Source organism: Panicum virgatum, chromosome 9N, assembly GCF_016808335.1.
Source record: "Panicum virgatum strain AP13 chromosome 9N, P.virgatum_v5, whole genome shotgun sequence".
NCBI lineage: Eukaryota > Viridiplantae > Streptophyta > Magnoliopsida > Poales > Poaceae > Panicum > Panicum virgatum.
In genome coordinates, this window is record NC_053153.1 from 76480393 (window position 1) to 76506792 (window position 26400).

A 26400-nucleotide genomic window follows, 5' to 3' on the forward strand; every position below is an offset into this window, starting at 1 on the left:
TGAGAATGTCATCAAAGAATACCAAGACACACTTTCTGAGTAGGGGATGCAAGGTGGTATTCATGGCTTTCTGGAATGTTGCAGGAGCTCCAGAAAGACCAAAGGCCATAACCCTGAATTCATAATGTCCAGAATGTGTTTGGAAGGCAGTTTTAAACTCATCTCCTGGTTTCAGTTTAACCTGATGGTATCCAACAGTTAAATCCAAACAGGTAAACCAACTGGCATGAGCTAACTCATCCAAAAACTCATTTATAATTGGAACAAGGTATTTACTCTTCATAGTAATGGCATTGAGATACCTGAAATCAACACAGAATCTCCAAGTATGATCCTTCTTCTTAACCAACAAAACAGATGAGGAGAATGGGCTAACACTGTGCTGAATAATTCCAGATTTTAACATTTCAGTGACTTGCTTCTCTATCTCATCCTTGATTGCAGGTGGGTATCTATAGGGCCTCACATTGACAGGAGTAGCACCAGGGATAAGGGGAATAACATGATCACAAAATATGGGAGGAGGCATACCAGAGGGAGGCTGAAACACTTCAGAAAACTGTTCCAATAACAGTTGCATTTCAGGAGGAACATCCAACTGAACAGCTTTACCATCAACCACCAACACAGCAGTGACTTCAATAATTGATCCCTCAGGTACAGCAGGACCAACACCCTGAAGCAAGGCATGAGAACCATGATATGGAAGCACCGGCCACTTGTTTTTCCAATCAACTTTCATAGGGCTGAAGGCTTCAAGCCAATCCATGCCTACAATCATGTCATAATGTTGGAGATGCAGCACCTTAACATCTGAGGTAAATGTGCACCCTTGAGTTTCCCACTGCAACCCAACACACTGAGAGGAACACTGAAGGACCCCTCCATCAGCTACCTTGACAGTAACTGGAGCAGATAAAGAAGAAACCCCTTGCAATTTGGCAGCCAGATTAGAACTGATGAAAGAACAAGAGCTGCCAGAATCAACCAGAATAAGAACCTCTTTGTGCCGAATAGTACCCATAAATTGTATAGTTCTGGTAGAATTAATGCCTTGTACAGCAGCAGCAGATATAGCCAACAACTGATCAACAGAATTTGATGTATCAGAGGATTGGTCCCCTTCATCTGGAGTCAACTGGCATAACTCCCAAAGTTCCTGCAGAGCGTGTAATTGAACTTGCTCGGCACAACGGTGGCCTTTGTTCCAACGTTCAGCACACTTGTCACACAACCCACGTGCACGTCTGTAGGCACGTAAGGCAGACATCTTCTCATCAAACGGCCGCTGCCGATTGTGGTCAGACTCCCGGCGTTCAAAAGGAGCTGCAGAAGGTCCCCCTTTATCAATACGAGGGGGAACATGCAAGGGGAACGGCCCTTTCGTGGCCATCTTCGGAAAAGCAAATGAATCTGGTCGCCGAAACTCCTTTTTCCTCGAGGTATCCGCAACCTCCTCCTGCAATTGGGCAAGAACACAAGCAGTATCCAAATCCGGAGGTCGTTGCAAAATAACAGAAGCGCGAATATCTTCTCGCAACCCATCAACAAAACGCAGGGTAAAGTAGAGTGGATTGTGTGCCGACTCATAAGCAGAGAGCTGATCAACTAAGGCAGTGAACCTAGTGATGTAATCAGACACACTATCTAACTGCTATATGAAACAACTGACAAATCAGCGATTCATGTTCATCCCGACCAAAACGATCTAAGATCATAGAACAGAATTCAGACCAAGGTAAATGCTTAACATGCTTCTCTACTGACTGCAACCAACGCCCAGCATCTTTGATAAAATGCATGGAAGAAAACTTGATCCAAACAGATGGATCCAAGTTATACAACTCAAAGTAATCCTCACAGCGACTGATCCATAACTTCGGATTGTCGCCATCAAACTCAGGAAAAGCAACCTTAGGCACACAACCACTAGATCTAACCCCGCGAGACTCAAATTCACGATGCGCAACATCAGAAACACGCTCCAGAGGCGGCGGCAAGGAACTAGATCGCTGGAACTTGGGATCGTTGGAAGGGGCCATACCCGTGACTGGGAGATGAGTGTGGGTGTACACCGACCCAAACACAGTCTCCCGGTGAGTCGAATCATGGCGGTGCCCACTGGGGCCGTCGACCGGTTTACCGGCAGGTGGAGAGGCTGCGGCCGACACAGGCTTGGGCAAGATACCCGAAGCCGCTGGGTTAGGCATGTCGAGGACGACACGATTCACGGTCTTGCGGAGGGCGCCAACCTCAATACGGAGATCCTCCATGGATGAATCGATCTTGGGCTTCCAATCGTCGAGCAACTGTGCTGCCTTCTCGAGGGACTGAAACTGATCCCCCAAGGTCTTCTCGACGTCGCTGATGCGTTGCGTCAGCGAGGACTTCAGATCGCCCACGGAACTGGTGATCAACTTCAACTCATTGATAATCTGCTTGAGTTGTGGATCCATCGCGCCGAGCCGCTTGCGGAATCTTGTGAAGTGCTCGTGATCAATCTGATGCGGATCCAGGACTTAGTCTCTGATACCAATATGTTAGCGGATCGGTAGCACAGAATAGAGATTGGGGAAAAGGCTAGCAATCGAGAGTGGATGTTGGGGGAAGAATAGAGGGCAGGTTGGAATTGAGTTCGAGTTGTTCTTGTACAATAAGTTGATATCCCTCTCTCATAGCACTCCCCTATTTATATTACACGGCAGAAGCCAGAGAAGCGTCTGCAAACGCTTGAACCCATTCAGGCCTAGTGACCCTTCCACTAGGCTTCCTGGCACGCGCACCGCGCCTAGACCCAGCCATAGAAGCCGGCCCATCATCAGTAGTACTGACATGCACGCGGGCAAGCACGGCACATGTGATCGATCCGATCGAGGACCACGGGCACACGATCGAGTCGACCCATCGCCGTGTTCGTTGCTGGCGTCTGCAGTCTGCACAATGCTACAGGAGGTAGGTTACAAAGATGATGCATGATTAGCAGCAGCATCGTATGTGCAGACGCAGAGATGGAGCGGATCTCGGCTTCAACTCGCCACCTTAGCTAGAGGCGTTTGCGCCTAGTATTTTACCAATTACAGGCCGAATCTGAACCCAAATCCATACACCACATGCAGCGAGCGAGAGCTAGTTGGATCCAAATGAGATTGGAGAGAAGTGAACTCTCGCATCCGCTTGGCTGCTGGGAGCCTGGGACGGATCGGATAGATGAAGCAGTGGCTGGGAGCCCCCCACCCCACCCCCCTGTCTGCCTCTGCCCCGTGTTCGATGACGTCGCGCCCTGATCCCCGCGGCCACCGAGCTCCCTGCACCCTGCCTGCATGCGCGAACACTGCAAGGTGCTGCTACTTTTTGTTAGGGTTGTTATTGGCTTTCACTTCATGCGCGGCATCTCCAGTCCAGCTCCATCGGCGCGCACGATACGCCATCTCATCGTACTCCTAGATAATTTTTTTTCGGGAAGATAACAGTTCGTCTCTCTGGATGCGTATATATATAACCCCAACGCCCGAATTCGTCTGAGCATCCATGAACACGGCGACAGTCAACGACACACTACGCCAGAAAATGCGCTCAAGAGTCAAGAATCCATCATCGTCTGTCCACGGCAAGAGCATTGCTCCATGGCTACGGACAAAACATACCGCATGTATGGAGGAGTAGAGTAGCGGGTAAGCTCTTACAACTACATCCCAGCAGAAGCGAACGAGCTCATGAGCGACCCCCGGCGAGTGCGAGTGTCGGCCGGAGCATGGCGACAAGAGAAGCTATAGCCCTCCCCTGTCCTCTTCTCCTACGCCCAACCAAACCAAACCAAGCAAATCACCCCAGATTACCGAGGCCAGCTAACATTAACAACAATGCTTTCAGTGGCCTTCCTGACGAATACGATTCCTCCGCGGAATTCTCTGCACGCCCCCAAACGCTCCCTACGCCTGCATCCAAAGGGCGCCAGGTCACGGGTCTCCGGATCCGCAGCGATGCCGCCAACCTCCTGTCAGTCAGTCACCCTGGCCCCTGCTGGTGCTGGATTATTGGATCCTTGCAGCCGCAGCTCGCAGCTGATAATCACGCGGCTTTGGGGTTCTGCGCGCGTCTAGGCAGCGGCGGAGCGGAGCTCGACCGGATCCGCACGATCTGATCCCACCAAAAGCGCCGCGCGAATCGACAACAACTCTGCAGAGAGCAGAGAGCTCGTGGCGCGTGAGATTGTTCAGCTGCCGAGCGGCGGAAGGACGGGGTGCAGGGTGCTCCGAACGAATTGTGCTGAATGGAAGAGCTCCAAAAAAAAAACCAAGGGGCCGGCCAGTCAGGCAATCTGGCACATCCGGGGCGGGAATCTTCTCGGGTGCTGGAGTATGTTGCCATGGCTCCTCCTCTCGCAGACTCGCCGGCCGCAGCACGAAATCATTCCAAAACGGGATCGGCAATCGAGAACCAGATCAGCCGTCAGCGGGAGCGTGTTCGTGCTCTCTACGAGTTGGTGCTTTCATCCTTGACGTCTTGTGCGTGCGCATAGGTCAAATGCGCGTGTAAATAACCCTGAAAAATCAAAATGGAACAGGCCACATCTCTGCAACTCGATTTTTTTTTAAAAAAATCCAGTAGGATCGGAACTACATTAGATTTGATCCCCTTTGTCGTGTGTACGAAACCGAATTGCTGAACAAGAAGCTTTTTGCGAGCAGCGAGAAGGGAATTACTCAAGTTCTTGCTAGAAGCGTATAGCGAGCAGCAAGGGAATGCCCCATTGAACAGGGCGTGTTTTAATAACGTATCCATAGACTTCTGTCAAACAACAGGCTGACATGTACCCACCAAGCATCAACCATGAGAATTGAGAAAGCTTCATAAAAGTGGTTTAGGCAACGGGTTTGATCACCGCATGTCAATCTGACTTGGTCAACCGGCAGGACAGTGTATAGCTAAAATCTCTCGAACAACGATTCCAAAAAAAAAAATCATTTCAAACAACATAACTATACATGCAATCTCCGTCTGATGTTTGGTCAAGCCCTGCAATAAGCTGCACATAAAGAACAGGGCCAACCAGGGTGTAGAACAAGAATGAGCGAGCAAGTATACAACAAAGTTGCCACCGATCGTCTCTCCAACACGACATCAGCGAAGTGATGTCTGACCGGCGAGATGGAGCAAGGCCTGCTTGTGATACGCAGTGCGGAGCTTCTTGTACTTTTGCACAAACGTAGGCAGGTCGATGTCCTTCTCCAGGAACTTCTGGTGCAGCTCCTCAGACTCTTCGTCCTGCTTTGCCATTTATGCTGAGGAAACAAAATTGATGAGTTCCAACATTTCACAAAATTCAAATACGTGTAATTAAACTTTCTTTTTTCTTTTCAACTGATATTGCCGCATATCAACTGGGTGGCCACAGTGCCCTTCAAGTTGACCACATCAACAAAAATTGAAAAAGTTCAGAAGATTCTAGCATGATCATGTTGCACATGTTCAAAAATGTGCGCGAGCAGTGTGAGTGTGACACATAGTGAACAATGTCTCCCGCTATAAACCAGAAAATAACCATAGTCTGATACTCAAATACAAACATGTAAATGATAAGAAGAAAGGAATTGAAGATGCTATCGTTCAGAGTACTTACATTGGAGCTTGTCGAGCAGTGCAGCAGGGGAATAGGACCTCATAATATCATCCTTTTGCCTCTCCAAATCAGTCAATCTGTCTTGGGCAGCAGCTAGTTCTGTGGTTTTTATTATTGTGCACTGTACAAATTATAAATGTAAATGAAATGTCAGCAAATAAATGAAGAAAGCTTCACAGCAACAGTTTTGCAAGGCTGTTGTATTGTGTTTTTTTAATAATGAATAAAATGACTATAGGGTTTGCTATCTTTCTTCATGTGATGTAGGTGACAAGCTGCACCTGATTCCTAAGCTCCAAAATCCGCTGCTCCTTTTCTAAATTCTCCCCTGTAGTTTACAATACCAAAGAGAGTAAGAATAAGTTACATATATCTTACTTGAAGTTCAGTAGATCAACCAGTACTTTTGAAACGGCAAAATAGGCGTCTTAGTCCCTCAACTTTGCTCTGAGGGTCTTCACTAATGTGAAAAGTCATTTTTATAACTCAAAAAAAAAGAAAAGTCATTTTTACCATTGGCTCATTCTTCTCATACTCAATTTCCATTACTGTATTGCTATAATTAACCAATGATACGCCATAATAGGTCCGCTGGTGTTTCTCCTCGCTTGTTGTGTCTCGTATTTATTAAAGTTCCCTTTCATATTTAATTTAATCTAGATCATATAAGAACATCATGCACATGTTGATCAACTTTCGGCAGCACTGCTCGACATGCAAACTGTGGAGGAGAGGAAATAGCCAAGGGTAAAGAGGACATTTTGTGTTAGTCTCATGGTATCATGGAGCATCACATTAATATAGGGATGAATTTGACCTAAAAATAAAAGTTGAGGGACTAAATTAGTCTTTTTAAAAGTTGAGGATGAACTTGACCCTTGGAGTGAAGTTGAAGGACTAAAACGCCTATTTTGCCTTTTGAAACACCATTATTTCATTGAAAACAACTGAAACACAATTATTTAAAGAAAGAGAATTTATGACTCACTTGCAAGTTGCAATGTCTCCTTTCTAAGCTCATCACATACCTGAACATTAAAAGGGAACATCAAGTCAGCAAACCCTGAAAGGAATTTCCTATGTGGGTACACCAGAGATCAGCGGTTGAGATAAAACAAACTGAAACAGATAAACAGCAGTCAAACATCACAATCCAAATACTTGCAGAACAATCACCACACATGGATGAGGGCAGAGGAAGCATGAAAGTGGTGTTAGAACTCAGCTCGTATGAGCATCTACAATATGTAAGCTTTCAACCATTCTGTACGCCAGTGTAGCATAGACTGCAAAGAAGAAATAATGAACATAAAAAAAGAGTAGTGTGAACAGTTTGCAACTCTAACATCATGACTAATCAGGAAAGTTTCAAAGGATTTTCCATAGGCAGTGTAGCATGGATAGCCAATACAAACGAGAAGACACTCTTATGAACTCCAATAATAATTGGAACCACTGAATGAGCACCAAAAATGTTGGTTATACTGCAGAAAGGATATCAGCAGCCTCAAGTCAGTATCACAAATATAATAAAGTGGTACATGCAACAGAGCTTACATTGTTCTGGGTTTTTACTTATCAAGTGAATTAAAGAATGCATTATATGCCTCTTTGTCTTTCAATAGCCTCTGTAACTCCTCAATACTGCAAAGAAAGGTTTGATGAAAAAGATATGAGAAGGTTGTCGACTCCAGTCAAATTATGCATCATCAGGAAAAAAATGAATATCATGCAAATAGACAAGTTGTCAATATATGCAATTCAGAAATGGAATTGCAGCAAAACAAATCAGCCATGCATAAACATTCCTTCCAAAATTATACAGCAGTTATCGACTGGTTCTCGTACACCAAGCATCATGTTTTAGAGAAGCAGCTTGTCTCTACTTTTGCCTCTAGAATCACCCTACAAGCTGCCTGGCTCTGGATATTCAAGCTTGACTTAACATAAACAACACATTCACAGATTATCCTTTTTTCAGTCTTGCATGGGTCCATCCAAATATGCGATGCAGATCTGTGATGTAACGGTGTATGCTGAAGGACTATACCTTATTGCAACGTTAAGTTATCGATATTAGAGCGGATATATGGCATGGATCTGGACACAGTTTTCCGAATCTCCTAGTTGGGGATAACCCTTAAAGCATGAAAGTTATAGTTAAGGGTAACAAAGTATTTTGATTGCAATCCGTAACAGATACAAGATAGGAGCCAATCTTTTCTACAAGAAATCTAAAATTAAATCATGAAAGAAAATCAGGCGCTGAGCTAACCTCTTATCCTTCAAACGAGCAATTACCCCTGCAGCTTCAGCAGGAGATGGTTGCCCACGGGATGAAGACTGAAGATGATCTGAATCTCTTTGATGTGGACTAGCACTAGAAGAGGTAGGCGTGGATGGGCGTGAAGATGAGCCTACCACCGAGGGTGGGTACCAAGACTGCGTAGAGATGTCCTGGATATTTGGATCTGTTTGCTGTTGCTGAGAGCTGCAATAAGTACATTGAGAAGAGCCAAAGGCAGTAAGCAAGGGTAGAAAAAATTTTTCAGAACTGCTTACGACATATAATTTCGTATATGCTATCTTGAATAATTCAGTAGATGCATCCACAGGAAATGAAACAGATATTCGATCAAATTCTCTTTGGCCAACAAATGAAATTCTAGGTGCCGTGGTTCATGGGTGCAGCTAGACAAATTATTGTGATCAGACAACTTATTTTTGACTTAATAGGTTCTGAAGTAAACAGTTAATCAAATGTATACAGGAAAATGTAAAACCTAGCTTTTAGACAGATAAATAAAAAGCTGAGGCTCAGAAAACATAAATAGTAACACCACCATTAATAGGTTCAATTTCAATGAGACCAACGTACCCGAAGGGTGGAAATCTCCAGCTCATTGTATAGAGCAATCTGCATGAATAGATACAAGGTTAAGGATGCCAACTGATAAGCTGATAACTGATGTAATCTGAAATTATTGTGACGATAAACGTGAATGTTTAGATATTTTTTTGATGCAAATAGCATAAATGTGGCATCAAGTGCTTGTGGTATAACACTAGTCAATTGCATCGTAAAAGATGATTAAATATCTACCACACTGAATTTTGTCCATCGTCAGAAATGGCATGCTCACTAGCAGATACAGACATCTATTCCACAGGCCGTGACTTCTACCATGAAATTGACTAGATGTGCTATACTAGACCGGTGAATCCATCATTGCAGATGCCATTCGTGGCAGTGGTAACTTGCTACGATCACAGGGTTAATACGGGCCAGTAACCATCCATATAGCAGGCAAAATTCGTCAGTGGGAGAGTAAAGCGTGCATGATTCTGAGTGCAATTCTAGTAGGGGCGGGAGCAGACATAACTAAAAGGCATTCAGCTGAACTTTTCCCCGTTGGTAAAATAAACTGCATCCGCGCCTAATCGAGTGGTGGATGGGTCATGGGTGGATCGGATTCCTATGGGAGGGCGGAGCATGCGAACCCTCAACTCCTAGAAAACATGGGAAGGATCGCCTACCCAAATCAATCCACGTCCGGATGGATCTCCTGTCCAGTGCACTGGACCGAGGGAGAAGGGTGGCGGCAGTCGGCAGAGGAGCGGCGAGGGATCCGGCAGAGGGAGGGAGGTCAGGCACCCCGCGTTGGGATTCTAGTTTAAAAGAAGGCTCGGTTGATGCGCGCGCCGGCGCCGACGCGTGCCAAACACGGAACGAGAACTCGAGGAGAGGAGGGGGAGGGTGGGTTGATTACCTCGCCGCAGCGCGCGAGAAATCAGAGGAGCATTTGCATCGCTCCCGCGGGGTTGCTTCCGTGCTCCGCGACGGAGGATGTGCAGACCAGGCGGCGGCAGAAGAGTCGAAGCGACGCGGTTTGAGCCGCCTGTTGTGCAGGAAAAAAAAAACCACGCTTGTTTGGGCCGCACGCGTAGCCGGCAGAGGGTGTTATTGGGCCGCACGCGTAGCCGGAAGGCGCGCGCGTTAGATATTACTAGACCAGCATGAATACCGTGAGCCTATCTATTTATCCATCTGTCGGTGGAATTGTATTTGAGAAATTTAGAATAGGCAGGTAAATAGTTAAAAAAAGAGTAGACAGGTAAATACCTCTTTTGGAGTCAAGTTATTTGTTTGAGTCTCAAAATTTATATTTCTCTCGTGATGTGTGTACTGAAATTCAAGCAAGAGTGAACTGGATATATAGAAGAGTCAGGTGGTTATCAGATAATAGATCTTAATTGTTTATATAGCCCAAAGATTTTTTATTTATATTGCTGCAATGCATTTATATTTTACAATAACTTTGTCGTTCTTCTACCTGACATCATGTGTTTCATGATAATTATATGAAAACTTATATGATTTAGTAGCACAATATAGTTATGCAACTCCGATGTTCGAAGTTCAAAGGACAATGATGAAGTAGTAGTAAATTTATATTACCTATTGATAAAAGGTATATCCATGGTTGTTTGTTCTGTAGATATGACTTTTGTTAACTAATATTTTGTATTATTACTGTGTGTGCATTCAATATACAGAATGGAAACAATGGAATTGTGAAAATTTCCTTTGCTGACCTACTTCAAAGATCCTTGATTTGAAATGGATTGGGGCATGTGTGATTTCTATAAGAGGGACGGAAAACAGAAATATGCTAATAGTTCTACAATAAGTTATTATAATAAAATGCATCTAAGAAGTCCTTTTTCTTGTGGGAAATATACTATTTGAGCAAAAACTTTTAGCAATAGCAACCTATGCTTTGAACTTCCATTAAAACTAATACCTGTAAATAACTATAAAGTCCAAAGAAAGCACCAGTATTTCTTAACAGAGTGTAGCGATATGTCAAGATGGTTGCACTATTTTATTTCTTTTACTAATTTTGTAGATCCCCCAAACAATATGTATTGGGGTTTGCTCACAGAGAAAGGTAATGGACTGGTATCCACCAGCAATAAAAAAATCATAGTTTTTAATCAAACTGAAAACTTCCAATTCGATGCGAATTTGGATACCCTGGACATTGTTGTTTATTCTGAATTTTGTAAAGGTAAAAATTGTCTTTGTCTTTAACTTTTTTGTTTGTACAATAAACCATGTAACAAAATGGATTTAACAGTTTATGTCAGTTCAATGTTTCCTCAAATATATTTTTCTTTGAGAACCAACAACTAAACAAAGGCCAGTGCTAGATCAGATATCACAGGATTGAATGTACAAAACATAAGGACCTCAGGACATCATTCGATGATAGTCTCGGTCATGATTCTATAAAGTTGATAATATAGTTATAGAAGTACAATTTTTATCCAAGGTAACGAGCCCTTGATCAAACCCAGCAGATCATCTCTGAATATTTATTTGTCAAGCTTGAATATTCATCCTTGACAAAAGCATGCCACAACTCACAAGTGAATACAGATAGCACTCTGCTGGTGCTCTATGCACAATATCTTGTCAATACGGGGTGTGCATTTCATCGAACATGTTGGTGGCACAACAAGTTCAGAAGCGTGGCGTCTTTGGCGGGGAGGGCTAACGGAAGAACAAGATCCTGCAATAACAAGGTCACATGATTTGCAAACGAGCGAATCATAGTGGAAAAATGGAAGGATATAGCACAAAATCGAAAGGAAACAATAGATCTGGGGTGAGAACTTTAGGGAAACTAACTAAAAAGAGTAGAAGACAGACCAATCATAGGAAATCGGAGGAGGGGGAATTGGAAATGTAGGGTGTGCGACAGAGAGAGGGAGAACAACATCTAGCTGTGAGATAAGTAAGAAACAACTCGTTTATGAAGGAGAGAGGAGATTCAAGACAGGGGAACTCCTGGTAATTGGGGAGGGCCGTGGGAATGGGTATGAAAAAAGAGAAGTGCAAAAATTGGGCAAACGGATGGGGATGGAATGGAAACGGTACATTAGGAATGAAGGTATGGAGGCGATGTTGACCAGCGCGAAGATTAAAGCTTCGATGGGCGGCCACGATAAGGCAGGCGGCCGGTTGTGGCGCTGCTTTTTCGCACGCATGAATGTTCAAATTGAATTGGCGCTACCGAGACGACGGGAATCTCACCGAGATTTATCTCCTACTTCTAGCTAGCAGTAGCAGGCCACACCAAATTCAAACAAAATCCGGCCGGCACTCTTCCGCTGTGTTTGGTTAGTTTTCGCGATATTTTTTTCGAAGGAATCTTGTATGCATGGTTTATTAAATGAAGTTTATTTGTAAAATTTTTTCACAGATAGATGCAAATTTGCGAGATGAATCTAATGATACTAATTAATCCATTAGTCCATGATTAGATACATAAATACTACAGTACTATGCTCTAATCATTCTCTAATCATACGGTCAAATATCTTAATTGCTACAATACTATAGTTACGAAGGTGATTTTATAATTAGACTTCATATAATATCTCTAACTAGTGGTAAAAAATGCAAGAAGTTTCACCAAAATTTTTGCACCCGAAACTAAACACGGCATTCCTTTCTTGTGTCTTGAGAAGAGCCAAACAAACACAGGAGCGCCCTAGGGCCGGGCTAGCCTTGGTGGCGAAAGCCAACTAGCCAAGCCAAGTGGCCAGTGGGCGATGCCGGCCGCACATGGCGCCACCCCTTTGCCCACGGGTCCCTCGGCGACGCCCTTCTTCCTCCTGCAGTCCCGAGAAAAACACCCCAAAACAGTATCGTCGGAGGAGCGTTAAAAAAGGATGGCGTGCCGAGCCGAGCCGAAGAGAGCCAGAGGCCAGAGGCCACAGGCGAGGCGACGACGTACAGTGGCAGTAGCGGCACAGTGGGACCGGATACGGTGACCTTTCAGACCAGCCGTGTTGGGCTTGGGCGAGCTGACGCGCGGACCAATGGCGCGGAGGGTAGGGAGGGGTCGCCCCTGACCACCTCGTGGCAGACACCTGGCTCCATCGGCCATAAAAAGCTAGTACTGCTCCTTCGTACGGAGCTGCAGTGGCGCTGGTTGGCTACTGCTGCTGCTAGCAAGGGTGCTAGGCTAGCGCTCCTGCTCCGCTGCTCGGCTGCTGCTGCGCCAACTCGGCCGTCCTCATCCGCCTCCGCCCTCCCTCCTCGTCTCCTCCTCTCTTTCTCTCGCCGCCATTGGTTGGTTTGCGCAAAGGGAAGATACTCCTACCAGCTTCGGCTGCTTTCCCCGACGACGCGCGCCGCAGATCTACACCTGTAAGCGATTGCTTCGGCCGTGGGCTTTCCCGGCCAGCAGCTAGGGTTCTCGTGAGCAGCAGCTGCTTGGCCGTCTTTCCTATTCTTTACTAGCTCGGTCAAATTAAACATGTGTGCCCGGTGGTGGTTGGTTATTGCCGCAGCGGCGCCGGGCGCCGGCGGAGCTGGCAGGGACGACGATGGCGGGGAAGAGGGAGCGGATAGCGATACGGAGGATCGACAACCTGGCGGCGAGGCAGGTGACCTTCTCCAAGCGCCGCCGGGGGCTGTTTAAGAAGGCCGAGGAGCTCTCCATCCTCTGCGACGCCGAGGTCGGACTCGTCGTCTTCTCCGCCACCGGCAAGCTCTTCCACTTCGCCAGCTCCAGGTAACCGTCGTCCACCTATGTACAGAGACACCTTCCGCCGCCCCGGCCGCGCCCGCTCGAACTGTTCTTCTTCTTGTCTGATTTTCCAGCTAGCTAGTCTAGGGCTTATATTGATTGAGCTGCATCTTGGTACTGATCGAATGCCCTAATTTCCCCCTTTCTTCTTCTTCTCTAATTTGGCCCCTTAATAATTAATTAATCGATTAGCAACCTGATTTTCCTAGTATTTCTTGAGAGGGATTCTTGTCTTCCCACTGGGATCTCCTTTTCTGGGACCAAGCTTGTGTATGGGATACTTATCGTTTATTATATGGATTCGATATTTGATGATCGGTTTTTGAATGTATAATTACTACCGGGAGTTCTTATATCTTCTGATGCATCCTGATAGTAAGAATAATACCTTACTATTGTTTAAGCTTTGCACGATTCTTCGTTCCATGTTTTTTCTAGATCAAAGGAAGAAGTTCTTGCTTGTTCGAGACTTCAAGCTAAGTTACTTTTCCCCATTGTCAACAGCGACTTTGATTGTTGCATTGGTTTCTTGATCGAGTAGCTAAGTTTTGGGATGTCCTTTTCCCTCCTTGAATTGCAGAGATTTTCATATGCTTACTTGGAGGCCCTCGTTTAATTTGTTTCAGCTGTAAAATCTTTTTCTTGCAAAAAGAAAAAAAACATTTTTCATTGGTACACCAGTACTCCACTATCTTGTTAGTTGCTGCCCAACAAATCCAGATTCTCTTGATGCTCGCTCTGTTCAGCTAGTTTGCCAGCAGTGCTTTTCTCTCATACCAAATCAGTATTAGCCACTAGCCAGCTGCCACAGCCAGCCGAACAAAGCAAATAAGTATTGTGTTTTTTTTGTCTATATACACAATGATAATGATATATCAGTAATCTGCCTCATAAAAATAGTAGTAGATTTATGTTGGCCGGTTACTGGTTTTCATCATATCTGATTCATTACCTAGATTTTTTTTTCTTTACGAAATACAGTGCACGCACGCACAATCACCCATTTACCGCATTATGTATCTCACGGCAAAGTATAGCCACACCCATACTGATATTCTCTTTATATTGACCACTTCAATAATGATTTTTCTCCACCGATGTTCTTTGATTAAAAGTTGAAATATGTGGAAGATACTAGACAGATGGAGGGTTTTCTTTAATTTTGGCAGTGTGACCAGTAAAAACAGATTCGTTTTGAGAAAAAGTACATCTCGCGTTTTGAGAAAAAGTACATCTCGCAGGTCTTCGTTCTGATCTGCATCTAAATCTTTTCTCCACCTTTTGTGCAAGTTGTACTTCGATTTCCAAGTTTCCTCTATTGTTTGTTCTAGCACACGTCATCTATTTTGATTTTACCGGCTTGTGTGGGTCCCAATTAACTCGGAGATTATTCTACGTAGAAAATGCTTTCTAACTAGTGATCAGCGCAAGTTCCACATGTATTCCACGGGCTTACCAGGAAATGCGTTGGAATGTTCATGTAAGCTTCCATTACTGAGATAATTTCCAACCATTAAAAAGAAAAATAAAACTGATGATACCTCATTTTCTCCTTGCTTGTCGATGTAATAAGCTTGCAAGGGACTCCCTCTGCCCTTAAAAGAACTATGCATACAGCCCGCGCATTTGCGCGGCTAGTATTGAAAATTCAAAAATTTACATGTCGTTGTATCCTTACTTAAGGATTATACTATTTTTTACCATACATCACCCTGTTCATTATCGTAAATTATGCCTTATTGTTGGTTAAAACAATTCTAATATGATCTACCTATAATAACAATTTGATTTATTGAGCTTTAATAATATTATGCATATAATTATTCTTATTTTCGTTTTATTTTGATTGATTCTTGTTAGCTTTGGTTTTTAATAATAGTATATGTTTGTAACTGATATATAGCTAAATGATATTTATATTTAAATTTTATAATGACATTGGTGGGTGATTTTTAATTAGGCACAGGGGTATTTTAGTCTAATTTTTATCATAATGGTAGTGGTGGGTAATTTTATTTTCCTATTTTCTCCGATTAACGTGGGAATTTTTAGGCTTGAGAGCGAATGTGGAGGCTCCGTTTGTTGGCCAAATAATAAGATAATAGATGCAACTTTTGCTTCTTGTATTAAATTTGACTAAATTTATATAAAAAGTTACTAGCATTTATATCTTCAAATAGATTCAGTATGAAAGTATATTACATGATTATCTAATTATGCTTATTTTGTAACATAAATGTTAATACTATTTTATGTAAATTTAGTCAAACTTAAAATTATTTGATTTATTGGGAAGCTATAGTTGCCTTCATGCAGAGGAAGTACACCATTGCCTTCAAATTTCCAAGGTTAAAATTTTCATATTCTCCACTAGTTAAAAAGGGGAAAATTACTAGTACATCCGTTTTTTTTTGTCCAGAGAAATATGCATGCACAATTAATTTGGTCCAGTCTTTTCATGTCACACAGTGATTATTTTTTATCACTGGCACTACTACACTTCTCCATGTCGAAGTCGTAGTGCTTGACATGATTCATCAAGATGGCTAGGATAAAAAGATCGTCCTACCCCCATCGGGAGGAATTTGTGCATCATATTTCGTTCCATATTTTTGCTCGAACAGTGGGTGTAAAATTAATTAGGGCGGTCTGGGACATATTTTTGCTCGAAAAGTGAGCGTAAAATTTGGGCGGTATGGCGTGAAGATCCAACGAAAACAATTAACTTATTTTTTCGTAACAGGGATTTCAACTTTAGGTATAAAACTCTGTTGCTTACAACAACTGTAGCAGGTTTACATGGGCGTCTCCTACCAAAATAAAGACATACTATAGCATTGACCTTAGAATTCAGAAACATAAAATTTGTTAATGAAAAGTTTGGGACTATAGCACATTTCGTTGTTATTTGGCAATTCAAAGGGAATGAAGCTAAAGATAACACTGCTAGAAAACTTCACATTAGTATTGGGCAAGAACCCCCGGTTAGTACCGGTCTCCCACCCGGTACCGGCCCGTCGGTACTAAAAGCGTCAGTATTTAATACCGGTCGGAGCGACCGGTACTAAATGAAATGTTTAGTACCGATCAGTAACACCGACCGGTACTAAATTACTGGTCACGTCACATGTAGATTTTTCTTTCCCCTTTTTTTTCTCACTTTCTTTTCCTTTTCTTTTCTTCCACACAGCACCGGCCACCACTCCATTCGCACTCACATGAATCACAAGAATCACAAAAATTCCACAATCACATAAACTAGTTACAGATTTCTCATGAATTAGTTACGAATTTTACAGAAATATTGAACCACAATCACAGATTATACATGAATATGTCAAGAGTTTCACAACAATCAAAAGAATTCTGAATCATGAAAATCACATGGAGCTCCCTCCCTGCGCACTCTTGCAGACCGGTGGCCTCAACGCCCCCCGCGGCCCGGCGGCGGCCGAGGACGGCTTCCGCACCCCCGCGCGCCGGCGGCCGCCGGGGAAGGCACCCTCGCGCCGCCCCCTGCTCCATGGTGGCCAGGGAAGGCCCCCGCTCGTCGGTGGCCCCGCTCTCGTGGTGGCTAGCGGTCTCCGCGCCACCCGCGCGCCGGCGGTGCCGCGCCCTTGCTGGCCGGCGGCGACCGGAAAGGCCCCCGTGCGCCGACGGCCCGCTCCCTTGCGGCCGGCGCCCTCTGCGCCGGCGACAGGGAAGGCCTCCTCGCCGCCGCGACCTTGCATGCCGGCGGCCGCCGGGGAAGGCCTCCCCGCCGCAGCGACCTGGCGCCACCGCCTCGCGCGTCCCGCCGTCGCCATGGCCTGGTCGCGCCGCAGTGGCCTGGCCGCTCGAGCTGAGAGAGGAGACAAGGGAGATGGAAAGAGAGAAGAGATAAGGGAAAAGGGAGAAGGGAAAGAATGAATAGATAAAGAGCCGCTGCTGGCCACTCGCCCCGCAGATTTTTTTTGCGTGCTCGCGTTAGTACCGGGTGGAGGCTCCACCCGGTATTAACAGAATACTTTTTGTACCGGGTGTAGACTCTACCCGGTACTAAATATTTTAGGTGTCATTTAATACCGGTTGGAGCCACAAGTCGGTATTAAATGGTCGCTGCCTGTTGCGTTGCTTGTGTCGGTGGAGCTTTTTAGTGCCGGCTCGGGGTTCTAGCCGGTACTAACCGGCTCCTAGGGCGCACTGTGCATCCCGCCCGGTACTAAATTGATCCATTAGTACCGGACCTAAGTGCGACCGGTACTAACGTGTAGGGATGAATGAGCCGTTTTTCTGGTAGTGTAATATTCCTCATTTAAGAAATTCTCAATCTTATGAAGTATATTTCTCAGCTTGGACTATGGATCATGTGTTGTTTGGTGTACGTCTGAAATTTGTCTGTGACGTTAGCACGGGCACCTTACTAGTTAGGCTTAAAAGATTAATTTCGTATGAAACATTTAAATGGTTTAATTAGTTATTTTTTTCAACTGCATTTAATGTTTCATGTATGTGTCCGAAGATTCAATGTGATGGGTACTATAGGAAATCTTTTGGGAACTAAACAAGGCTGAACATGTCTAGCTTCTGACCCTTGCAGTTGCATAAAAATTAAGCTGGTACTTAATTTTTTTTTTCAATTTTTGACATTATTATAAACCCGATTTGGCACGTCATGAGGCCTCTTGTTGTCCTGTAAGTTGGACGAAGTAGTAGGTCTGAGCCAAGTCGTCCCGGATATCCATGCATGAAATATCGATCGATGGTGACACAACAATACGATGCCCCTTGCCTCCTAGCAAGTATTTGGATCTTTCCCAAAAGCATAATTTTACTTTTTATTATACGTTTTCAAAAGCAATAAGTATATATGGTTACTGAGAGAAAGTACTTTGGTATGAGCATGCTGAGTAGTCTAATCTGCTGTTGTTCTGCCCCACTTTTCTGAAGCATGAATCGGATCATCGATCGGTATGACTCCCATTCCAAGACGCTGCAGAAGTCAGAAGCACCGTCTCAGCTACAGTCACATGTGAGCTAAACTAAATTCATGATGTAGTTGCCACCCGTGTTTAATTTGCTCCAATAAATCACAAGACAGACGCAGTGGCTGCCATTTTGGTACTAACAGCTTCAGGTTTATTTAATTTAATTTGTTGCATGTATGTTCATTAGGTGGATGACAGCACTTGTGCAAGGCTAAGGGAGGAGCTCGCCGAAGCAAGCCTTAAGCTCAGGTGAACATGTAGCCTACTATAGAATCCTCAAACAGCTGCTAGCTAGTCTTAGTTTTTGGGACAAACCCTGCTAGAAAGTAGTATTACTAGCTAGTATATATGTTATTGCTAAATTAGGGTCATGAACTGGCTGGCCGTTAATTTTCTACTACAGGCAGATGAGAGGAGAAGAGCTCCAGAGGCTGAGCGTCCAACAGCTGCAGGAGTTAGAGAAGACCCTCGAATCCGGCCTCGGCTCTGTACTCAAAACCAAGGTATCTGATGATACACGTGGCAGCATCAGATTGTACAGTAATGGAAACTGTAACCTTTTAATTTCTTCCCTGTCAAAAATTGTAGAGCCAAAAAATCCTCGACGAGATCAACGGTCTGGAAAGAAAGGCAAGCTTAACTCTCTTGTCAAACAGTTTGAGTTAATTTTTATTTCCAAAATAAGATGCTTCAGTTGCCTCGGACCTAGGCTAGCTAGTCTGCAGCTTAATGAACTTTATGCCAAACTTCAGAGCAACATTAACATGCTACTAAAAGATGCAGCTGAAATATTTTACATCATATTCAGTCAGATATATAATTCTGTTTCCAGCCTTCTGACAGCTTCACTTGTGTTGTTAAACAGAGAATGCAACTGATCGAGGAGAATTCAAGGCTAAAGGAGCAAGTAAATTCCTATCCTCCTGCGCATGAGGTTTCCATTCCGCTCTGCATCTTTTTCCAGGGACACCTCCGTTTAATAAGCCGTGGTGATCTGAAGCTGCAGGTTACCCGGATGGCAAGGATGGAGATGCAGCTCGGTGCCGATTCAGAAGTTGTGTACGAGGAAGGACAGTCATCTGAATCCGTGACCAACGCGTCATATCCGCGCCCGCCGGCTGACACCGACGATGGTGGCTCCGATACATCGCTGAGGCTCGGGTGAGTTCAGAGTTCTTGCCCGGCAGAAGACACGTCTGATAGCTTGTTCATCTTAAAGCCAACGCACATCTGAAATTATATAAGAAAAGGAAGCTAATAGCCATAACCATATGAATCTTGCACACTGCAGGTTACCACTGTTCAGCTCGAAGTGATGGAAACCGAATTGTCCTGGAGCAGAGTGACGCCGATTACCTGCCCTCCCCATTGTGAGTCCGGGAGCAGAATTCCTGGATTGAGAAGGGGCCAACGCACCGCTTCAAAATAAGAGGCATTAGTGCTGGATGATGTGTGTATTCTGAAAATGACTTGCTTTTGTTATACGGCATGTTAGCTGCAACTCATGCTCTGTTCTCCGTTTTGAGTACTCAGAATTCCCTACACTTCATGTTACCTGCAATCTCTGCTTTTGCTGATCATTCTTTGCAGAATTTGGAGCTCCACTCCTCTCATCTGCCATAGACTCCTTGAGGAAGAGGATCTGGATCGTTCTTTGCAGGATTTTCGATGCGAATGTAACAAACAAAGCCAGTGGAATTTGCAGTTAAAAGGACCATATGTTAGTTAGCGAAAGCTGCAAATATATTAACTGGAGGGTGCAACTCTTAGCATCTGCAAATGGAACTTTGTGCCTAATCTTCACGTGTTACATAAGAGCGCATATTTTGGCGTTAACGAATAAGACATCCACTAACATGCATCAAGCACCTTCCCTGCTTTATACAGGAAACACACTTCCCCTCATGCCTGCAGATGATAGTGAGGTGAGAGTTGGGACATGACACTTTAGAATCTTTAGCTGGGGCTTGGGGGGAGGCTAATCATGTGGCGTATCAGCGATAAAAAGGCCAGGACAAGCTGCTAATCATGTGGCGTTATGGGCGATGTGAAGGCCAGGACAAAGCTTGTTCGTAGCAACGGGATCAATTCTGTTTCTGTGAGTCGCATTCGCCTTGAGCAAATAAATGCAGGCACATCTTGGTTTCTCTAGCAGATCAATCAGATCTTTGCTGTTCTGTTTGAAGGCGTAAAAATACACGGTTATAAGTTGTCAGTGGTGAAGAGAAACGTCAGTTTTAATCTGCTTCGCTTTCTCTAGCTTTCTAAGTATGTTCTAGTATATATATGCTATCACAACTGCCAACAGAAACGCGTGATTAGTAGAAACGGAGAGCGCAGGTACGCAAGCAAGACGCAACGACAAACCCGGCTCAAATTATTTCAACCTTTTTTTATGCTCATTTTATTGCATAACCAGTTCCTACATCAGATGGCGGCGCTCCGCGGCCGCGAGACACGGGTGGTGCAGATGATGGCTTCATCATGAGGGTTTGGGGCTCTCTAGCGAACAGGCTATATGAGGCCCCTTCAGAAGCAACAGGCATCTTGCATGGCGCGCCATTCCTTGCTATCCCCAACAGGTTTGCAGGGAAATGGTCTCCCCATATGTCGTATGTGAAGTCTTTCTTTAGCCCGGCACCCTCGCCTCTCTTCACAGCCTTGTCTTTCACCAGATTGGAGCCAGGAGCACGAGCATGCAGCGCAATCGGGGAAGAAATGGCCAACATTGGCGAGCGCCATGCGGTGGTGATCAGTCCAGGAGCTGAAGATGATGTGGTTCCAGGTGAGGCTGAACGCGAGCAAGGCTGGTCCTTAGCGACTTGCGACCAAGTTTTCTTCTCACGGTTAGCGCCAGCTGATGATGTGGTTGCTTCAACATCGAATCCAGTCTCAAGTTTTTTGTCATGCTTTAGCTCTGATGGTGCCCCAGAAAAAGACCAACCTTGTTTTGGGGTTGAACCTTGTGACAATGGTGAAGATGGTGTTGAGTTCCCACTATGGCTGCTAGAAACCTCAAACTTTCCTGACAGTCCTGCACCACCAACTTTCCGCTTCCTACGTTTCCCTTTGTCTCGAGCAATCCTGATAGTGAGATTTTCACTAGTTTGTGGAGCTGCTCCTGAGACTTTACCTTCCACTGGATTAGTTGGGGACACAGATACAGTCGAAGTTGTATGCAGTTGTTCATCAGAATTGTTCTTGTCATCTGTGCTCTTGGAGTTATCAACAACACTGGCAGGGTATTTCTCAGCAAGAGCTTCTTCAGTTCTTTTGTGTTCCTTTATGGCCCTGTGCACAAGCCACAAATGATCAAACTTAAGTCAATGTAAAATTAAATGGACTTGCAAAAAGGAGTGGCGCGCTGATCAAAAAACTTACCTGGACTTTTTGCTGCTTTGGTGAAGGAAAGATGGCTTAAGAGTCTTGCTAATGGTACTTTTCCTGTTCTCCTCAAAAATGGTACTTTTCCTGTCATCAATTTTGATGTAATGATCTTGAGAGCTCACTGTCAAAGTATGTGGGGCATATCGGATAAAGACCAGAACAAGCAGTGTTAAAGCTCCAAAGGAGAGTACCAACAGCTTACAATGAGCAGATCTGAGATAAGACTTTCTGCATTGGTTAAGCATGCAGACTGGTATATTTGCAGTCATAGGGATTGGAAAGATGCCAGTTGTCATGACCAACTCGAGATCTCTCTGAACCATAGCTGAAGAGAAGTCAGCCTGAAAAGAAATGAACATTCTTATTGATTCACTTGGAGCTACGCTAAATCCCTTGCAGTTGTCCACAGTAAAACCATCCACACCACAATCAGCTCCTGAAATTTTAACCTTTGTTATTTCAAGAGGAAGGTCACCGCTGTTTTTAACATGTATCTCCTTGGTTAACTGTTGACTGCACAAAGAGCTCAGGACCTCTTGTTTGATCATTGTTGATTTATTCTGAACATTGGAGCCAAGGTTAAACTCCAGCTTCCAAGCAGGTTTGGATTTCTCTAAAAGGACAATAGATTGTCGTCCGCCATGTGCCCGGAGAGGCAACATCTCCACTCCTGACAGGTTGTTTCTGATCAAAACCATGCTTGACCACATGCAGCGATTCGAGGGACGGAAGACAATAGGACCAAGCAAAGCAGTCTCTGAAGGACAAAGATGGGCCTCAGTGATTGCTGCATCACTTAACGAGAAACCAAATCTAGTCTCAGTTGAGTTAATCTCTGGAGATTTGCTTGAGAATGTGAGCTCAGATACATCAGTTACAGTTTTGCAATGGTCTATGATTTCCTCAGAGTTCACTACCAGCTGCATGGCTGCACACTCCAGGCTTGGGTTATGGACTTTTATCCATTTCGAAGACTGTGAACCAATTTGCACAACGGGAAACATCATTTCATGATCCATTAAAACAGAAATCCCATCACTTGTTCCATGAGATCTCCATTGTCCAAGTATTGTATCATCAGCTTTGATTGCTCTCATGAGCATTGGCTGCAGATCATTTTATAAAATTATATCAGCAGATTTACAAGAAAAAGGATATAGATGCACAGATGGATAACCCTCTTGAAATAACAAATAACAAATCAACAGCTGTCGGTACTTAAGCACAAGAATAAAACATGTGGACGATTGGAAATAAAATTTAAATTCGATGAGCAATCAACAACTAGAACAGCACTTGAGTTACCAAGGTACTTTGCTACTATACAGCTATAGGCATCAATCTCAAGATCAGATTAACCTATTACAAGTAGCACCATAATAAAGGATTAAGCATTACTAATAAACGTTTTTTTCTCTGTAACATCAAGCTGTTCATTTAAAATAACTGATCAACAGTTAAGGATCAGGTCTAAGCATCCAACATATTCTCTTCAATGAAAAAAAAAATCAAGCTCCAGATGAGGAAACCTAGCATACCAAATACTAGCCAATTAAGCATAGACTTCACACCATGCAACAAGATGAAGACACCACAGGGACATGGAAGCTACATAAGAGATGAATTGTTTGGGATTTACATGAATGAGGAGAGAACAATACAGTGGGGTAGGAAAAATTATCAAACAGCATAAGGTAGTGTTCATACTAGGCCATATTTCAAATAAAACTCCTAGTGAGAATGTAGCACTTCAATTGAAGCAATGAGGGTCTATTTGTTGTTGAAGAAAACGCGAGGAATACCTTCACATTATGCAAGTCTTCTGTTTGCAGCATGGTACCTAGAATTCTCGTCCTTGCATTAGCAGAGATATCTTCCTCGTATAATGGTCTGGTAAACGGTCTGTCGGATTCAGTAGCAATAGCAGTACTTGTATAGGAAAGAGATGCACGCACTAAATCTTTGCATGGTATTATGATTGAACTACCAAGGGTACTGTTTGTTTCTACCACTATATTGCAGCTGTAGAATGAAATGTCCTCTGGAAATGAAGAAGTGTATCTTAGTAAAGCTATATCTGTTACAGTATCAGGGAAGAGTATCAATCCGTTCAGGTACTTAACCTGAAAGAGCATTGGGCCATTTCTGTCATCCTCAGTAATACCTACAATCCTCAGTAACTTTGGTGCATCATTCCGTAAAGAAAGTGAAAATACGGACCCACTTTCATCACAAGTCGATATATGCTCAAATGTGACAGCAATTAAGCCACTGGAATCATAGTAGGTTCGCGTATGCACCTCTACCTCAATAGGTGTCACAAAAGTATGCATTGTACCAGGAGTGCAATTGCTCATTTTCAAGCAGATAGCACCAAACACCTTGCCTTCAGAAAGAGCTTGCAGTTTTAACTCTATAACATTGTTCCTCTTTGAAGGAAGCACCTCCCATTGCTCACTAGGCCTAATGTAGATCAATGGCCATCCAGACTCATCACTGCTTGCTGCATACCAGTTGCTACTTGAAGATAGCTCCAGTGCTCCATCAAACAGGCCTAGCTGGCAAACAAGGTGAGAAGAATACCTTGTGCTCTCCAATGAAGACATCCAGACAACCACTTCCTCAACATAGAGAGTATCATCATAAGGGTTGTATATGGACAAGTTCCTCTCTAGCTGTCCACCTATTACAACATCTATCCCTGTCAATGGCAGTATCTGATAGGGAGAACTGACAGCCATGCCCTTTGCATGTATAATAAATCCACCAAAATTTGTCTGCAGAACCAAATGTGATGAGGATGAGCCCAACAACTTTGGCAAGAAAATGAAGGTGAGTGTCGCATTATCCCCAGGCTGCAGCTCCAGATCCTCAAAACCATACACATAGAATTGGGGGTCGGTGCTAAATGGCTCATACAGACGCAGGGTACTGTCGTTGTTCAAATTCACCACGGTCAAGGTGGCCATGGAGGCGGCATACAAGTCTCTCCTGCCCCAATCCAGCACCGGCGGGTTAATCGCCACATTCATCGATAAGGAACTGTGAAGGCCACTCGGGTCGACATCTGCGGCCGTGCCATCCAACTCCATCGGCACCCCGGCTGATGCCCGCATCCAATTGTCAGGCACAAGCGGCGCCTGGCACGACGCTGCATTGCGCCTCACACCAGCATCCCCGTCTCGCCCCAATCCATTGCGCACCCGGGTGAGCGTCGTGTCAACAGAAGAGCAAGTCACCACGCCTCCGCCGCCGGACATCGGGAAGCCCAGTGGCAGCGGCGACGGTCCCCACTCCCTTGACACCTCCAAATCCGGCGCCTTGATGCTATCCTCGCTTGCAAGCAGCCTATGAGCCACCGAGGACGAGAAGCAGAAGGCGCTTTGGTCTGCACAGGCATCCCGGAAGCCGAGACAGCGACCGTCGCCGTCAGCCCCGTCACTCTCCTCGGCGCAATCCTCCGCCGCCGCAGCCGACACGGAGAAAGCAAGGAGCACCAAGGTCAAGCAGCGTAGCGCAAGCAACGAACCCCTGCAAGAAACCCGACACGCCGCAAAAAGAATCAACACAGCGCCGCAGTTGATCGCCGAATAGGGAAAGTGGCAGCAAACGGCAGTACATCGCCGGATAAAACCTCAGGAGGGGAAGACACACAAGAAAACAGTGAAAAAGACTCATGCTTTTGAGCCGGTTCAAGCACGGATCAAGCTTGAACTACTGAACACAAGAGAGAGAAAAATCCAGAGAGGAGAGGGGGGAAAAGCAGAGCAGTTCGTTCGCTTCAAGACTTCTAGAAACTGGCAAAGAGGAGGAGAAGGGGAGTTGGAGGAGAGGAACTTACCCGACAAAGGAGGAGCAGGAAGGCGCCGCTGGCGAAGAGCGGTGGCGGCGGCCGCTCATGGCGAAGGAGGCATGCGGCGGCCGAGACTTCACTGTGGTGACCATGGGAATCCACGGAGAAAAATGGAAAAGAAAGAAAAAATATACTCCTAGAAAAGGGAGAGGAGGGGAGGGACAGAGGCAGGCAGCGGGGAATGAAAAAGGAGGAAGGCGAAAAGAAAAGAAGGAAAACAAATGAGTTGGGTGTTGGTTGGTTTTTGGTGCCCAAAGGAAAATCAGCAACTTTACAGCTTGAATTGACCATTTTACCCCTGGGCAGCTAACCGAGTAGTACGTTGTTTTGTGAAGTGAAAATTTTGTCCACATTTCCATGTACCTTTCAGCACGTCCCGAGCAAGCGCACCTGGTAGAAAGGTTATCCTTCTCACTTCTCCGTTTTGCCGTTTACCGTTTACTGTCAGATGGTGCGGAAAAACGAACTTGACGTAAATTCTTTCGAGGAACTTCGTGTTTGGGTGGACTTTTGTAATGGCTCCAGCCCCAGCTCCTGCAGGAGCCTTGCAAAAATATTTATATAAGAATTTATTTTTAGTGAAAAATAGAGGAGCCGGAGTTGTTTTGGAGAAGATACAATACAATTTGAGACTCCTCCAAAATAGACCTAATCACGGGCCACCCGATCCGACAAACCCAATCCAACCCGCTCGAAAAAACCCAACCCAACTCGATCCGACTAGGTGACAGACTGACAGGTCGGGTACGGGCCGAAATATTTGATCCGAGACTCAAAAAAAATCTAATCCAACCTAAAAATTACACACAAAATTATGGTCCAATCCGAATCCGATGCGACCCGATCATGTCATGGCTAGGCATGGGCCAACATTTTTTGACCCGAAATCCGAAGTGACCCGATCCGACAGATGATCAGGTCTACTCTAAAATAGTTCTGGTTCTAGCTCCTAATTTGAAGCCCCTCGTG

General features: G+C 44.7%; 2 protein-coding genes, 1 long non-coding RNA gene and 1 pseudogene across 7 annotated transcripts; 1 reads left to right on the top strand and 3 right to left on the bottom strand.

Moving 5' to 3' along the window:
• Positions 1-4847: 4847 nt before the first annotated feature.
• Positions 4848-9531, bottom strand: LOC120692256 (annotated as a pseudogene).
• Positions 9532-10831: 1300 nt separating this feature from the next.
• Positions 10832-11558, bottom strand: LOC120690951. Of its 2 annotated transcripts, none has more exons than XR_005682053.1 (2): positions 11337-11558; positions 10832-11196 (listed from the first exon to the last, which is right to left on the bottom strand). It is a non-coding gene; the product is annotated as an uncharacterized LOC120690951 (long non-coding RNA). The 2 variants fall into 2 exon arrangements; XR_005682054.1 differs by having other exon boundaries at positions 11301-11558.
• A 1028-nt stretch (positions 11559-12586) lies between these two features.
• On the top strand, positions 12587-19783 carry LOC120690950 (MADS-box transcription factor 47-like). Of its 4 annotated transcripts, none has more exons than XM_039973884.1 (9): positions 12587-12842; positions 12986-13209; positions 18154-18235; positions 18379-18440; positions 18595-18694; positions 18780-18821; positions 19057-19098; positions 19192-19352; positions 19483-19783. In XM_039973884.1, the coding sequence occupies exons 2-9, from the start codon at positions 13022-13024 to the stop codon at positions 19505-19507; spliced, it is 702 nt and encodes a 233-aa protein (XP_039829818.1). In that variant the 5' UTR covers positions 12587-12842; positions 12986-13021; the 3' UTR covers positions 19508-19783. The 4 variants fall into 4 exon arrangements, with proteins under 4 accessions (XP_039829818.1, XP_039829817.1, XP_039829820.1 ...); XM_039973886.1 differs by having other exon boundaries at positions 12588-12842; positions 19198-19352; XM_039973885.1 differs by having other exon boundaries at positions 12612-12893.
• A 783-nt stretch (positions 19784-20566) lies between these two features.
• On the bottom strand, positions 20567-25653 carry LOC120690949 (transmembrane protein 131 homolog). Its single transcript, XM_039973882.1, has 4 exons — positions 25420-25653; positions 23381-25109; positions 21573-22684; positions 20567-21482 (listed from the first exon to the last, which is right to left on the bottom strand). The coding sequence occupies exons 1-4, from the start codon at positions 25521-25523 to the stop codon at positions 20591-20593; spliced, it is 3837 nt and encodes a 1278-aa protein (XP_039829816.1). The 5' UTR covers positions 25524-25653; the 3' UTR covers positions 20567-20590.
• Between the last annotated feature and the right edge of the window lie 747 nt (positions 25654-26400).

Coding starts and splice junctions, on each gene's coding strand:
- LOC120690949 (XM_039973882.1), bottom strand. CDS start 25,523: ATGGTCACCACAGTGAAGTCTCGGCCGCCGCATGCCTCCTTCGCCATG. Junction 25,110..25,419: donor TCCTGCTCCTCCTTTGTCGG/GTAAGTTCCTCT, acceptor GGTTTCTTGCAG/GGGTTCGTTGCTTGCGCTAC. Junction 22,685..23,380: donor AAGACTTGCATAATGTGAAG/GTATTCCTCGCG, acceptor AATGATCTGCAG/CCAATGCTCATGAGAGCAAT.
- LOC120690950 (XM_039973883.1), top strand. CDS start 13,022: ATGGCGGGGAAGAGGGAGCGGATAGCGATACGGAGGATCGACAACCTG. Junction 18,236..18,378: donor CGTCTCAGCTACAGTCACAT/GTGAGCTAAACT, acceptor TATGTTCATTAG/GTGGATGACAGCACTTGTGC. Junction 18,822..19,056: donor TCAACGGTCTGGAAAGAAAG/GCAAGCTTAACT, acceptor GTTGTTAAACAG/AGAATGCAACTGATCGAGGA.